General features: G+C 50.9%; 6 protein-coding genes across 6 annotated transcripts; 5 read left to right on the top strand and 1 right to left on the bottom strand.

The window, feature by feature from the left end:
* Nucleotides 1–126: 126 nt before the first annotated feature.
* A1O5_10780 (uncharacterized protein) lies at nt 127–773 on the bottom strand (the record flags this gene model as incomplete). Its single annotated transcript, XM_007751354.1, has 2 exons — nt 127–319; nt 373–773. The coding sequence occupies 2 exons, from the start codon at nt 771–773 to the stop codon at nt 127–129; spliced, it is 594 nt and encodes a 197-aa protein (XP_007749544.1).
* A 2,794-nt stretch (nt 774–3,567) lies between these two features.
* A1O5_10779 (uncharacterized protein) lies at nt 3,568–5,517 on the top strand (the record flags this gene model as incomplete). Its single annotated transcript, XM_007751353.1, has 4 exons — nt 3,568–3,854; nt 3,905–4,527; nt 4,604–4,952; nt 5,010–5,517. 4 exons carry the CDS (start codon nt 3,568–3,570, stop codon nt 5,515–5,517), a joined length of 1,767 nt encoding a protein of 588 aa, XP_007749543.1.
* A 570-nt stretch (nt 5,518–6,087) lies between these two features.
* On the top strand, nt 6,088–7,364 carry A1O5_10778 (uncharacterized protein; the record flags this gene model as incomplete). Its single annotated transcript, XM_007751352.1, has 7 exons — nt 6,088–6,181; nt 6,239–6,287; nt 6,354–6,419; nt 6,476–6,627; nt 6,681–6,960; nt 7,027–7,154; nt 7,210–7,364. 7 exons carry the CDS (start codon nt 6,088–6,090, stop codon nt 7,362–7,364), a joined length of 924 nt encoding a protein of 307 aa, XP_007749542.1.
* Nucleotides 7,365–8,408: 1,044 nt separating this feature from the next.
* On the top strand, nt 8,409–10,654 carry A1O5_10777 (uncharacterized protein; the record flags this gene model as incomplete). Its single annotated transcript, XM_007751351.1, has 9 exons — nt 8,409–8,692; nt 8,757–8,799; nt 8,852–9,096; nt 9,147–9,400; nt 9,450–9,586; nt 9,638–9,736; nt 9,801–9,940; nt 9,995–10,104; nt 10,158–10,654. The coding sequence occupies 9 exons, from the start codon at nt 8,409–8,411 to the stop codon at nt 10,652–10,654; spliced, it is 1,809 nt and encodes a 602-aa protein (XP_007749541.1).
* A 777-nt stretch (nt 10,655–11,431) lies between these two features.
* Nucleotides 11,432–12,587, top strand: A1O5_10776 (uncharacterized protein; the record flags this gene model as incomplete). The annotated part of the gene is made up of 5 exons (XM_007751350.1): nt 11,432–11,548; nt 11,596–11,644; nt 11,708–12,037; nt 12,093–12,186; nt 12,242–12,587. 5 exons carry the CDS (start codon nt 11,432–11,434, stop codon nt 12,585–12,587), a joined length of 936 nt encoding a protein of 311 aa, XP_007749540.1.
* Nucleotides 12,588–13,078: 491 nt separating this feature from the next.
* Nucleotides 13,079–14,278, top strand: A1O5_10775 (uncharacterized protein; the record flags this gene model as incomplete). Its single annotated transcript, XM_007751349.1, has 3 exons — nt 13,079–13,538; nt 13,616–13,735; nt 13,800–14,278. 3 exons carry the CDS (start codon nt 13,079–13,081, stop codon nt 14,276–14,278), a joined length of 1,059 nt encoding a protein of 352 aa, XP_007749539.1.
* Between the last annotated feature and the right edge of the window lie 222 nt (nt 14,279–14,500).

Genomic DNA, 14,500 nt, shown 5'->3' with positions numbered 1-14,500 from the left:
CCCTTGAACAGCCAGTTGACTGTCGAGCGCGTAAAGAAGGAGAGGTTGTGCGCAGCAAAGCATCCTAGAGCAGCGAACATTAGCATGGCTTATTATACACTGGACAATGTAACGTCACGGGTCAACTTACACTTCTGTTGGTAGGGAGCATGCGCTGCCACGCAATGCGTAAGCCCTTACGCTTCTGTTCAGCCCGACGATGGAATCTGCCAGCATCTTCCGGACAGCTTCTTTGCGGAATGTCTCCCCTGCGCGAGCGTACTCGGGCTGGGTTTCCAGAAGCAGGATTTTGTACTGTTGTAGCGCGGTTTGACCGGCCCTGAAGTTTATACATCAGCGGAAAGTAAACGGCGTGGCGGGGATGAGCTGTACCAGTGATACAGCTGGCAGACCTCCAGCTGAAAGACACAACTATCATAGGAGTCACACACTGTGGGGACTGAGGGCAGGAATTTGGACACTCGTTCAAACCAGGCCTTGGTGTCTGATTCGATCCTCTTGAGCTTCCGCATCGTCTGTTCCAGCGAGTCACTCGCGTTGGTTGGGCTGTGGGACATTCGCCGAGGGGAGTAGACGAACATAATCAAGTCGGTTAATGCTGATGCCAATGAGCACTGTAGGCTAAGAGCCCCTGCCAGCAACCTCTTTACTCCTGCGGCATAGACCTCTGAGACATGCATCTCGTCCTCGACGTCAGCTTCGTCCAAGCCATCGTTCCTTGGATCGAATACGTGAGTTTGTATTTGAAGCGGCCTCCTGGTCGCGAGGGCCATGGCGCGGTCGCGAAGAACTAGGCACCACCAGAGTCTTTTCTGTATTCGCATCTCTCTTACATCCACCGTTGCAGCATATGTATGTGCCCCGCTGGCCACTGCATGTCCAACAGCACTCGTCAGCCAAGGCCGCCCAGCATGTAGCCTGCCTGAAGCACTGTAAAAAGTCAAAAGTGCACAACCTTGAATCTTGGACTGAACATCGTCCTCATAACCCAGATCGTACAGAAGCTATGCACAATGAGGACCTTGTTTCTTGTGATAAGACGGTATCTGCGACGTACCTTTGCCCTTTGATAGAAAAAATCGCGAGCGGAGCACAGATCATCAAATCCTAACTCCTGAGCCAGAGACACCGGACAGGACTTTGTGGGTCAGTAAAGTGATTCACAGTTAGAAAGAAGGGCTTAACGTACAGAGCAGCTCGCGCAAAGCATTGCCTGTAGCACAAAAAGTGATAACTTTTGTGCTTCAGGAACAACATGGGTTCCGTTCTCAAATATCACTCGGAAACGAGTTTCATCGACGATCGGGAGCGAAGGGTGTATGTGCAAGAAGTACTTCCGCATGAAATGTTGTAGCAGTGGCCTTGAAGGCAATTTGAAGCAGCCTTTCTTGTTGAGGAAGTCGACATCATCAGATGGGAGGTTGTTAAGGCACTCTGACTGGCAGAACTCGTATAACGAAGACCGAACGAGTACATCCTCCAGTGGTATAAATTGATTGCAAGATGGCTTTTCGGTAACAGATTGCGCCAAGTCCCCTATTTCTGTTACTGTAGTTGATTCAATGTCAGAGCCGAAGTAGATTATAGCATGCGAAGTGGTCTGGCCGACAATTAGGGAAATTCATTATCGTACATTGTTTCCAAAGCTTCGTGGTTCCGGGATGCGCTGGCAAAGGGGCAATAGGGTGCCTTTTGACTCGTCGGTCCTTGTCTAAGGATTGCACTTGGAAGGTAGGCCTCTGACTATATCGTTTGTTAGCAAGGCTGTCCAATGCGCTGAATCCATATCACGCACTTTTTCGAAGCTCTGGATCTTAGCACACAGGAAGATCCATCCAGCTGACAATTTGTGCAGGATTTCCCTCGAAGACACAGGTCACATCGAACTTTTCTCTCATGGCATCTGCGACAAGCCATACATGCCCTTTTCCGTAAGCGAATTCTTGCCTGTCCCGCAACTTCAGATATTTCTGGCGCCGCTTGCTGTTTCGTGTTGTCTTCTTGAGGAGACGCCATGGTCGATGTATCCATTGCTCTGTTGAGTCGCTTTCTTGCAAAACAGATCGGCTTTACAGTTAGAAACGACCCTACGACAAGACGATAGGCCAGGTCGCCAGCAGAGAGTCCCAGGTACCACCTCAGGCGTTACCTCGCATTGGCCCAATTGGCTTCTGATTGGCATGATCGAGCCGCTGTCAAGGTCTCGTCAGTACTATAGGGCGTAAATGGAAGCCGAAGTACTCGGTGGAGGTCATGACGCTATACTACGAAGCATTTCCTTTAGTGGCTCTCTTCGGCGCCGAGTAGCCAATAGGTGAAGTGATAAGTAGCCACCGGGACTACTTCGTAGTGACCGAAGGAGTTTTGGGCCCCGCTCTATATGGGCTTCCAAGGCCTATCAAGTACCGTGGCCGACCATTGTCTCCACTTGGGCTCGCTCGCTTCTCTTTGTTCCTCCTAAACCTTCAATTGACTTCGAAGTTAGCCCTGTTTAGCCTGGGAGATTGTGGGGAGAGGCGTGCCCAGTGGCAGGTGGCAACTCCTCGACAAATTACTCGCCCTCTTGTGGATGCCCAGTGTGCCTCGTAACTCCCCTCGACGATTCACCCTCAGTTCAATCCATTCCACTCTCTACCCCACACTGGGCGGTCAGAATCTGGGGCTCTTCCCCACCCCTCTGATTCGGCCTTTTTCGCACTACAAAGCAGCTCAAGCTGCTCGGTCACCAAATTCTTCTCCGTCGGACTCAGTCCTCACTCTTCCACCTACTTGGCCGTCTTTCTTTCTATCAGGTGCGCGTCTGGTGTCTGGTGATGATGCCCGTGACCTCTCTTCAGCTCCCTGCCGGCGCCCAGGTAACAGGCCCTGCTGAGCTTCTTCAACAACGCACCGGCAAGAAAATTAGAGCTTGCATACCTTGTCACGACCGAAAGGTCCGTTGTGACGCGACCGACGTCGGTCTGCCTTGCACAAGATGTACTGCGGCAGAACGGGCATCATCGTGTGTGCTAGTAGTCGCCTCGGACAAGACTGGGGGGTGAGATCTGTGCCTCTGTTCACCGCGCTGGTAACCTTGCTAATTCGCTACTGTGGCCAGGGGCAAACGAAAGAGAGCCGACATTTCGGCTGGTCCAGGACATCAACCTCGCGCCTTGCAGCCATTATGCCAGCCCAGTTCACTCGGCCGCTCTCAGTCCTCCACCTTTGACCTCGCTTCTGTCCAAGCACCGCTTCAGGTAAGTGTCACGTGTAACGCCCCCCTGCCCTTCTGGCTTAGTTGACAACCCTCATTTGTAACAGAGTTCAGCTTTGCGGCCGCCTTTCCAATCGCTCACCGATGATGGGCAGCAACAAGCACAGCAACAAGCACAGCAACAGCCGCTGCAAGCAGACTTTGACCCAGAGCTACTTGTTTGCTCTGTGAATCCGTCGCCGCGAGCAGAAGTCACGTCACCGCCGGAGAACATCTATCAGCCACTATCTGGCGAAGGAGATGGCCAGAGCATACCGTCAGCCGCCTCCCACCCAATCCAGGAGGATGACTCCCAGCTTCAGATCTGTCGTGAGATGACCCGGTGGGACGAGGAAGTAACCTCGCCGACGCGACGAGAACACCTAAGCCAGGGCCGTGAAGTCATGGAATATCACGGTGGGACCAATCAAATGACGATCTTGAGCGAGGTCCTAGGAAGGTTGCGCCCGAAGAGATTCGTTCGAATAGTCTTGAGCGATACCCTCCCCTCGATGCCGAACGTCTGTTCGACCCTTCGGCCCGATTTGACGCGAATGGACAAAGTAGACAGGGAGTATTTAAAGAAAAAGCGAGCCTTTGACTTTCCACCGCGACACGTCTGGTAGGTCCTCCTGTCTCTCTTTTGCCAACCTATATGACCTGACAGAGCAGCGACCGGTTCTTGCGTCTTTATTTTGACTGTGTGTATCCGTATGCACCGATCTTCGACCGCGTGGAGTTCGTGCAGCAGTACAAGAATGGCAGCTACTCAGCGTTTTTATTGCAAGCCATATTGGCCTGCGTGGCATCCTATGCCTCGTCACAACTCATCCGGGAAGCTGGGTTTTCAGATCACGTCACGGCCCAAAGGACCTTTTTCTTGCGAGCGAGCTTACTTTGCGACCTCAAGGCGGAATGCCAACAATTACGATTGTTACAGGGATCCCTCGTCCTAAGTCTCCTAAACTTCACCTTCGCCATCGACAAAGATTACCGCTACTGGCTTTCCAATGCGGTGCGTATCGCGACTCAAATGGGCCTCCACCAGGACAATGTAGCAAAGGATTTAGACACAGGTACGAGGACACTCTTCCGTCGCCTGTGGTGGGTTATTTACAACCGAGACGCCCTACTGGTCTCCAGCGGTCTCGACAACGCACGGCGGATACACGACAGCGACTTTGATACCTCGGAGTTGGAACTGTCTGATTGGCCAGAAGAGAACATTACCGAAGACGTTGCAGACGTCTTGCGCCCAATATCACGATTGCAAAAGCTTTTCCTTATTGAGAGCTGTAAGCTGTCGCGTATCAGTTCGTGTTTCCCAATCTTTGTTTGAATGACGCTCCTAGTTGATTAACCGCATCACAGGTGCACACTACGTACAAACATCGCGTTTCTCAGAGACAGCATTGACGAAAGGGTGGCCTGAGCTGGAGGGTTCTCTCGCCACATGGCGGATGCAACTCCCTGCTGAGATGCGGACCGAAGGTGTCTATGACTGGTGCCAGACCAACATTTGGCCCTTGGTTCTCATGGCGAGGTGCTACTTGTTGGAGTGCATCGTTTACCGGGTTCTCCGGGATAGTTTCCGTGCTTCGGGAGATGCCCCTCTGGCTGATCGTTCAGCGCGCCGGCTTCAAACGGCGATGTTCGAGCTGGACTCAATTCTAGACAGAATTATGCTCCACAACCTTGCTCGGTACTGCCCTTTGTATATGTGAGCTCTTTCTTTCTCATTCCGAGAGTAGACGCCTTAGCTGACTCATTTAACCAGGATGAACTGCACTTCCACTCTCCTCGCTCTCCATATCGAGACAGCGCTCCATCAATCGGCCAGCGAAGAGGATCGTCTGGCTGCACGCATCCGCATTCACCAAGCGCAAAAGTACCTCCGTGGCTTGTCTGATTATTGGAGTTCTATCAAATGGGCTCAGCGACTGTTTGAGGTGATAGTATCGCGTACAGGCCTCTCTCTTGTAGTCCCACCGCAGCCGATATTCGACCTTCATTCTTCTAATCCATTCAACCCTGGCGGGAGGAACAACGGCAACCTTGCAAGTGGCAAAGTCGGAGATGCCGCGGCTGAGCTTAGCAACAATAATAGTCCGAGAGAGCGTCCAGACGCGCTCCCCAGCCCGGCGACTTCACCATCTTTCATCGATTTTGTGGACATTGACGACACACTCGGCAATATGATGGGTAGATACGCCGAAGACTGGCTTCAGGACCTCTTCGGTGATGATTTTGGTGCGTTGGACGAACAGTGGTCGAGCACGCAGTAATCCTATCCTGCTCAAGAGACGGCCATTATTCATTAATTTAACTGCACACACATCCCTTTGAACCTTGAGAGACAGTCACCCATAATAAATAGTATTACTCTGCAAGTGTCAATGGACCTAAGGACATGGTTCTCAATTCGTCGGGGCCGAATAGCTAGGCCTAGCACTCCAGGTCGTGCTAGCCTTTAAGCCGTGGCTACCTTAGTCCACTAACTACTGCAAAACTCGTGTTGACATCGCTTGAAAAGATTCAATACTCGGCTATCTCAATGGTGAAACTCAGACTCTTTCCATAGATATTCAAGATGCTTAGAACCCCGTGCAACGGACATTCAGTAAGCGCGATAAGTTGGCAGTGCATACTCACCGGCCTCACTAAGTAGCCGAGCTCGAACAATCCCAAGCTTCGTCGGCGGTCGGGGGGGCACTTGAACTGCCGAAGCGGGCCAGCTCCCGAGGCTACAGAATCTCTCTGTATAAAATGACTTGCCATGTGAGTCGAGAGTAGCGAAAAACCGTCCTAATCACTTCATTCCACTGCTCATAACGATGGGGTCACTAGGCAAAAGGATGCCATACCAGGCTTACAGAAAAGGCGTGGTTGACTGCTCTACCCCTGTCGACACTAGTTTCGTCAAAGGCAAGAGCGTCGTGATTACGGGAGGTATGATGGAGTTGCTCTCTCCTTAAAGGTGTCTCTACTAAAGCAGCGAACGAATAGGTGCTGGTGGCATGGGCGAGCAAGCCGTGTACGCCTTTGTCAAAGCAGGGTAAGCGACGACGCCTCCAGATGCTCTCCTCTATTCCAAGAGATTTGATGGGCTTATTCTTGTCAGAGCATTTGTTACCTTTGGGGACCTGTCGGATGAGGCAGGCAAAAAGATTGAAGCCGATCTCGCACCGTAAGACGAGTGAAATCCTAATTTCATGATCCAGACCGTACTGAATTTTCCTGAAGAAACGCTAAATTTTGCCATTGTGACGTGACCAGCTGGGATGATCAATATGCCATGTTCCGGGCGGCAAAGGAAATTTCGCCCAGCAAGAGTATCGATGTGGTTATCGCCAATGCTGGAATCACCGGTCCAGATCCTATATTTTACGGAGAAGGTATTCTTGACCCAACTTCTGGCATTCACGCCACGAACTGATGTTTTCATTAGAGCCTGATGAGGAGCCCAAAAAGCCGACGCTCAAAGTGTTGGACGTCAATGTCAACGGTGCAATCTATACACTCAAGCTAGCCCGGTATTACTTCCTCAGGAACGAAGAAGGCCCTGGACGTGACCGATGCTTTATCATTATGTCGAGTCTTGCAGGCTACGGTGATGTGCCGGGCGGACCAGTCTACATGGCATCCAAGTTTGCCGCTCGCGCTTTGATGAGATGCGTTCGAAGAACAACCGTCGTGGACGGAATTCGTTCGAACGCGTTGGCCCCATGGTTAGATGTCACGAAGCCTGCCTCGGGCTCTTACTGAAATTGTGGTTCTAACTCTTTATTTGCCAGGTATGTGGCTACGGGCCTCATGAGCAGCGCTGTACTCGATCATGTCAGGACGAAAGGCATCCAATTCGCGGATGCAGCGGACGCCGCAGGAGCCATGCTCAAGATCGCGTGCGAGCCCTCCATCAATGGTGCGTTTACTGAGCGTGAAAGGTTTATCAAACGTGTCCCTGACTTCTCATCTAGGTCGCTGTTTCACTATTGTGCCTCGCACCGAGGCTCCTTTTGGTTACTACGACATGGACGTGGATGATTACTCTGACGGATCCAAGGCCGACATCCAGGAATACACTATGATTAACACCTCGCACCGCATCCAGGTCAATCCGCATGATCAGTAGGTCGAACTGGGAGCCGTGTTAGGCCTGCGTGCAAAAGAGGCCCCATTTGAAAGTTAGATTGCTCAGTGGTCACCGGTTTCGTCTTCTGGATTTGAAACCTAGAATTCCACCACTTGGGCTTGGAATGCTTTCGTTGTGCCTATTTCTAGTTCTTTTCTAGGCAGATAATGCCAATGAGAGAGGATACGTGGAGCTCAGTAATAACTCTGGAGCACTGCGCACCTCGCTCTGTTCGCTCTGTTGCTCCGTTCTATGTGCCCTTGGTAGCAGGGGATCGCTTCTCAAATATACAAATTCTCTACCGAAAGGTGCCAAATGTCTCGACACCATTGCTCACTATGATCTCCAGTCGGTGTCTGTTCAGTACATCCCACTTTGGCAAATGCAGAATGGTGAGGCTAAAATGCCAAATCTACCTTGAGCTCAGTAAGACATCAACTATGGTCATGGAAAATTATTAAGCCATTCATCCATTCTCTGGCAAGACGGGCTAACAGGTCACTCCCTCGATTCCAGACAAAACCAAAGTTGAAGGCGAGGATCTGGATTTGGTCTCGTGGAGGAGGGTCCTGCGAAATTCTGCACCCATGGGAATCCCCATCCATGTTTTGGGGCCGAAGACTTGGTTCGGGCTATACAACGTGAAGATCTCGCTCGGGAGACTTTGAGTGTTGTGTGACTTGTTATCGCCACGCCGAAGTGCCCAAATGGTTCCCCGCCAAACGCAGAATGACCGAGCATCATGTCCGAAAGGCCTGTCTGGACAAGCAATTCCGAGTTTCCCATCAGACCACGGGCTGGAAAACCCGCTCCTTAACCTGCAGCCGAAGTCAGCTAGCTGTGAGTGTGTGGCCAGTTCTGGCCTACAGTCGGTCCTCTAGCCTGCCTCCGAATGTCGATAAGTGTTTGGCCTCCACAACCCAAAGCAAAGGGTTTGATCATATATCAAATACGATTGTTTGCGATCTTATACATCCTCACGGCCGGCATTGTTCCAATTCGCATCACCTTTCAAAGTGTTCCCTTTTACTACCCCGCTCCACAATGGCTCCTGCTCGCATTGAACCCGACACTGAGTTCGCGTCGGAGGTTGGTGTTCCTGATTTTGGAGCACTTCCCCAAAGATACGGTTGGCCAACCGAAGACGAACAAGGCTACAAGATCAAAGAGCAACTCTGCGGAACGGAGCGTCCTATCCGCATCCTGTCTCTGGGAGCGGGCGTTTCAGGCATCAACCTCGCGTATCATGTTTCACGAAGCCTGAAGAACGTAAGACTTACCATCTACGAAAAAGACGACGAGATTGGTGGTACCTGGTACGAGAACAAGTATGTTGATGCCAAACTCACACTTCTCCGCCTTTGCTTGCAATCACTTACGCCAATACTATAGATATCCTGGCGTTGCGTGTGATATTCCTTCGAATAACTATCAGGTAAGTTTTTCCACTAGCAAACCAGGGAGGCCTCGGCTAATCTATCGTCAAGTTCACTTGGGCGAAAAACCCGGAGTGGTCTCATTTCTATTCCTCTGGAGAGGAGATCCTTAAATATTTCCGCAGCGTTGTAGACAAGTTTAACTTGAGGAAGTACATACGGCTTAACCACGAAGTCATCAAAGCTGAATGGGACGAAACTCGGGGCGTCTGGGATGTCACCGTCAAGGAAATATTTACTGGAAACACGTTTATTGATTCTGCAGAGATTTTTATCAATAACGGAGGACTTCTGAAGTGAGCCTGAACCTCAGCACCCTTAAATGATGTCAATAACACGTAACCAGCAACTGGAGATGGCCACAGATTGAAGGATTACACGAATTTAAGGGCCAACTTACTCATACAGCGCATTACAACACTGAGATTGTCTTGGAAAATAAGCGGGTAGCCGTGATCGGCATCGGCAGCAGTGGAGTTCAAGTCATTCCTCACATTGCTCCCAAGGTGGCCAAGTTGTACACTTGGATCAGGTCTCCGACTTGGATTACAGCGGGGTTCGCACAGAAATACGCGGGTCCTGGCGGCGTCAACATAGCCTGTAGGTATGGTGATGAACTTTTGTGATCCAGGCGCTAACCTCTTTGCAGATAGCGAGGAGCAGAAGAAGCGATGGAGGGAGAACCCTCTTGAATATCAGGCATATTGTAAAGAAATCGAGAACGAACTCAACCAGCGGTTTAAATTCATCCTGAATGGTACTCCGGAAGCAATAGAGGCGAAGAAAGTAAGTGGTATTCTTTGGCGGCACCGAAAAAGAGCTAATCATGCGCGATAGTTTTCTATTCAACAAATGAAAGAAAGGCTTAGAGGACGAACAGACATTGAACAGAAGCTGATTCCTTCAAACTTCGGTGTTGGATGCCGGCGCCCAACAGTAAGTCCGACTCCTATGGGGACTTTCTGGAAGTTTTGGAACTGATCTGCTATCAATACAACAGCCCGGGAATGGCTTCCTCGAGTCTCTGACCCTTCCCAACGTCAATGTCTTCACGCAGGAGACCAAGAAAATCACCGAAAAGGGATTCTTGGATGAAGAAGGCAACGAGCATGAAGTGGATGTTATCATCTGTGCAACTGGGTATATCTAGCGGAGTCGTCGCTAGGGCTACTCATCTTACTGACTACTCGATAGATTCGACACTTCATGGATTCCTCGCTTCCCGATCATCGCCCACGGCAAGAACGTGCAAGACATGCACAAAGAGAAGCTTATCTCTTATATATCTTTGGCCGTCCCCGATAGTACGTGAAGTCCTTATGGGGCCGTTTCGTCCACCTGCTGACTATATTAATAGTCCCTAACTATTTCACCATATGCGGACCCTATGGCCCGTTCGGTCATGGGTCATACATCGCCATGAGTGAGCTTCTAGTCAAGAATATTGTTGAGGTGGTAAAGAAGATGCAAGTCGAGGACATCAAATCATTAACGCCAAAGCGAGAGGTTGCTGAATCTTTCGCTGCGCACTCGGATCTTTATGTCAAGAGAACAGCTTGGTCCGGCCCGTGTCCCAGCTGGTTTAAGAACGGGCAGAAAGACGGTCGCTTGACGATGTTTCCCGGCTCACGTCTCGTCTATTTCAAACTCCTGTCGAAACCGAGGTTTGAGGATTACAACTTGCAGTATTGGAGTGGAAACCCATTCCAATTCTTGGGCAACGGCTTTGATGTGATCGAATTCAACGGCGGGGATCTATCGCATTATTTGGGATCTTCAGAAGGACCAGTCCAGCTCCTACCAGAAGGGCCAAACGCCACCACGTCAATGGAGGTGACGTTGGCTGCTATTTAGATACGTTCTAGGCCGCATTAGTGATCAGCAGATCAGTAAAGCTTCTGACTGTAGAGACATATCCTTCCAATGTTCTAACATATGCCACTTCATTGTCCTGGTATTTCGGCGTTCTCAGGCTCCGGAAACGATACTCAAGGGCCCAAAATACCGGTCAGGATGGGTAGAGAGAGCATTTCCGGCTCGTGGTCAAGTGAACTTGTGGCAACAAAGAGTTGCTTAACCCACGAAGTGCCCGTCAGCTCTGGGAAACAGAAGAACGGAACCATATCCTCTCCCAAGTCAATAATTATTCAGGTCTTATCAGAAGAATAATGCTCTCATTTCAGACCACAACAGTTATATCTTACAGCTACGGGTCAAAATGGACTTAGGCTTTGGCGATGTCCCAGAAGACGAATTCGTCCTGTACGCAGTGGTCTTTCCACTTCCATCGTCACGTATCCGAGAAATGGCGGGCCGAACTCATATCCAGATGAGCCGAATGTCTTTCACGTCTACGAGCGATATATGGGAGAAGCAACGCCTGGTAAGCAAGGAATTTCAGGCTCTCGCCGCTGCGGACTTGGTGGAGCATTCCAACCTCAGGATTTCCAAGCCTCTCGGGCCTCGGTAGTTAGCTACTTGACAATTATAATATATTCTCTAGCAATGGAATGTGGCGAAGTTCGTTCTCGGTCGTAACTCGGTTAGAGACCCTATATCCCTTAGCCGTTTGACTCTGACTCGGAAAGACGAACTTGCAGGCTTTATGATCTTTGCTTAACAAGGACCACGATGGATACTCCCACCGGCTACAGGTATCCCCCGCGCCAGGTCTCATGGTTGGTAAGGGACGTCTTGCTGTTCAACATCAGCGTGGGAGCCACGGCCGACGAATTACATCTGACATATGTTCGTGCTTTGCTCTCCCACTCCAGCATCTAACTCATTTCGCCCAGGAAGGAAGTCCGAATTTTCAGGCTCTTCCGACTTTTCCAGTCGTGCTCCGTACGTCATTTCTTTCCCTGTTATTTGAAGGCCCCTGGACACAAGTACTGACAGAAGGTCAAGCCTACAAAGGCACATCACAGGAAGTCGTGGACTTTACCACCCTTCCAAAACCAACAGATCTCTCTGAGATCCCCAGGATTCCCATTTTTGATAGGCAGCGGGTCGTGGATGGAGAGAAGCACATAAAGATCTTTAAGCCGCTGCCCCTCACCAGCAAAGGGCGACGGTTCGAACTCCACCAAACATTGCTTGGAATCTACGACAAAGGCAAACCCGGAACTGTCATTGAGACCCAGACTGACTTGCTTGACATTGAATCACATGAGATCTATGCGACGGTATACGGCAGTGTCTTCGCTGTTGGCCAGGGTGGCTGGGGAGGATCAAAAGGTGAGTCGCACCTGAGAGTACTTCGAGTATGGCCAGTCTGATGTCGCTCTTCAAGGGCCCGAGACCAGGAAGATTGTTATGCCCAATGATCGCGGTCCTGACTATGTTCATACCCAAACTACGACCAAAGAAACTCCTTTGTTATACCGGTGCGTCAACCGAGTGACAGACCCCCGTCCGCGTCTCCATGCTGACCTTCGCAAGACTAAATGGCGATTACAACCCGCTACATGCGCATCCTGGGCCTGGTCGCCGAATGGGTTTTGGTGGATCTATTCTACATGGACTTTGTACGTGGAACATGGCCGCACACGCTCTACTCAGCACAGTGGCTGGAAGCAAATCCTCGTCCATGAAGGAGTTTCAAGCCCGCTTTGTTGCGCCTGTGCGCCCTGGCCAGACGTTGTACACCCAGCTCTGGTCAACGGGTGAACGAGATGCGCAAGGGTACGAGGAATTCCGATTTCAGATGGTGAATGAAGAGGAGAAGGTGGTTTTGGCAAACGGACGAGCAATCATCAGGCCAGCATCCCGGAACTGCCAGGTATGATGGTCGCAACTTCGACACCGACGGATGCACGACATGGTGGTGGATACCCAGTCTTGCACTAGTCGTATTAGGCTAGACTACCAAGTCTTGGCACTACGGCAGTCCCCAAGTATCACGAGGTAAACCTCTTGTCACTCAGATCTTTTCAATGAACCAACCTTCTACATGACCGCAATTGGCTCAACGCTCAGAGTCTCAGCCGGAACTCCAAAATGACACATAAGGAGATTTCTGTACCTCGCAGCTTTCTATCCTTGTAAGTGTGTGCGCCCACGCTCAAAGTGCGGCCTCGGCATATGTCGGCGCCGAACACCAACCATCGATGGAGAACATTGGGCAAGCGTGGAGACTGCAATGATGTGGCTGTCTACAATCTTTCTTATCCAGCTAGACAATTGCGTAATTTGGTATTTCCAGCACCTCGGTGCGAATCTGAAGCGTTTAAATTCTTCTACCTGGAGATGTACCTTGAGCCCCCAATCAAGCTCACAATGGTCCATCTCATCTCTCTGATAGTCCGCCAACCTATCAAGTTCTTTTTTTTCTCATACACTTTCTTGGCCGAGGCCACCATCTCGCTCTTGAAGCGCGTCCTCGTCCCCCATTTCCCACGTTATCAGTCGTTGAGAACAGAATTCCAACGAGCTTACCTGGCCTCGGCGTCAATATACCTGCCCGACATCGTACATCGACTCCCCGTTCAAAATTGCCCCGAGAGCAAAGCAAGGGAGGTGGGCAAAGGCTGGACTGGCTATCTGGTCCCCGGCTCCAGAGACTTGGCTGAATTTGCTGGTGGTGTTGCTGCTGCTGATCGAAAGGCTGTAGTGCTGTACGTCCATGGAGGCGGGTATGCGCGAGGTGAAGCAAGGCAGTACTTGAGATACTATGAACGATGGATCAGAGAGGCCGCGAAGGCCGGGCTTGATTTGATCTTTCTCACCGTTGAATACAGTAAGTGATGCTGGCCCATTCATTGACCACCTGTCTCCGGAGAACGCCACAGTGACTGAATGAATGAAAATTTGCAGCGTTGAGCACAGAGGCGACACATCCGCGGCAGCGAGACGAGTGTCTGGCCGCCTATCGATACCTCCTGGACGAGGGCATCTCTCCTATGCAAATCCTGCTCATGGGTGACTCAGCCGGCGGTGAGAGACTTTTTGTTCTTCTCCACTTGCACCAAGTTCTGAAACTAACTGGCACAAACTCCAGCGGCGTTGTCCATAATGCTTGGTCTGGAACTCGACCGGCTCGGGTTGCCCCAGCCTTCCGGGACCGTCCTGATCTCCCCGTGGCTGGACTGCTCACTCAGGCAGTATGAGGGCGGCAGCCCCCTGGTCGCGACGGACTATGTCGTGACGGCGAACCAGTCAGTGCCGATGATGTACAAGATGTTCCTGGGCGACCTTCCAGGCGACTCTCCTGACGTAAACCCGCTTTTTCGGCCAGCGGAGGGGATCAAGTGCCTAAGCCCGCAGTTAATACTTGTGGGTGGAGCAGAGTTCGCGATGCAGGATGGCCGGGATTGGTCCTATTTGTGTCGCGAGGCGGGTCTGAGACATGAGATGGTCGTGGAATGGGGTCAGCTGCATATCTTTGCCATGGGCTCGAGGTGGATTGAGCCCCAGGTCCGCCGGAGGACGGACAAGAAGATCATCAGTTGGATGTTAGCTTGTATCAAGTCAGCTTAATGGCCTTCTCTCGGCCCCAAGCGAGATGAAATTCCCCCGAATCTTCACTTTCAGTCCTATAAAACTAGCCCAGCGCTGTCCGTAAGCTGAGCATTCGGTAACACGACATACATTTAAGGAAAAAAAATCTCAATATGGTACTTCACCTAGCGGAAGCAGTTCACAATAGCACCTTGTATCCTCGGAGCTTTGCTTGGAAAATTCCTGTTTTGACTACATGCA

This window comes from Cladophialophora psammophila (assembly GCF_000585535.1).
Source record: "Cladophialophora psammophila CBS 110553 chromosome Unknown aczJe-supercont1.21, whole genome shotgun sequence".
NCBI lineage: Eukaryota > Fungi > Ascomycota > Eurotiomycetes > Chaetothyriales > Herpotrichiellaceae > Cladophialophora > Cladophialophora psammophila.
This window is presented reverse-complemented; position numbering and strand designations above follow the sequence as displayed.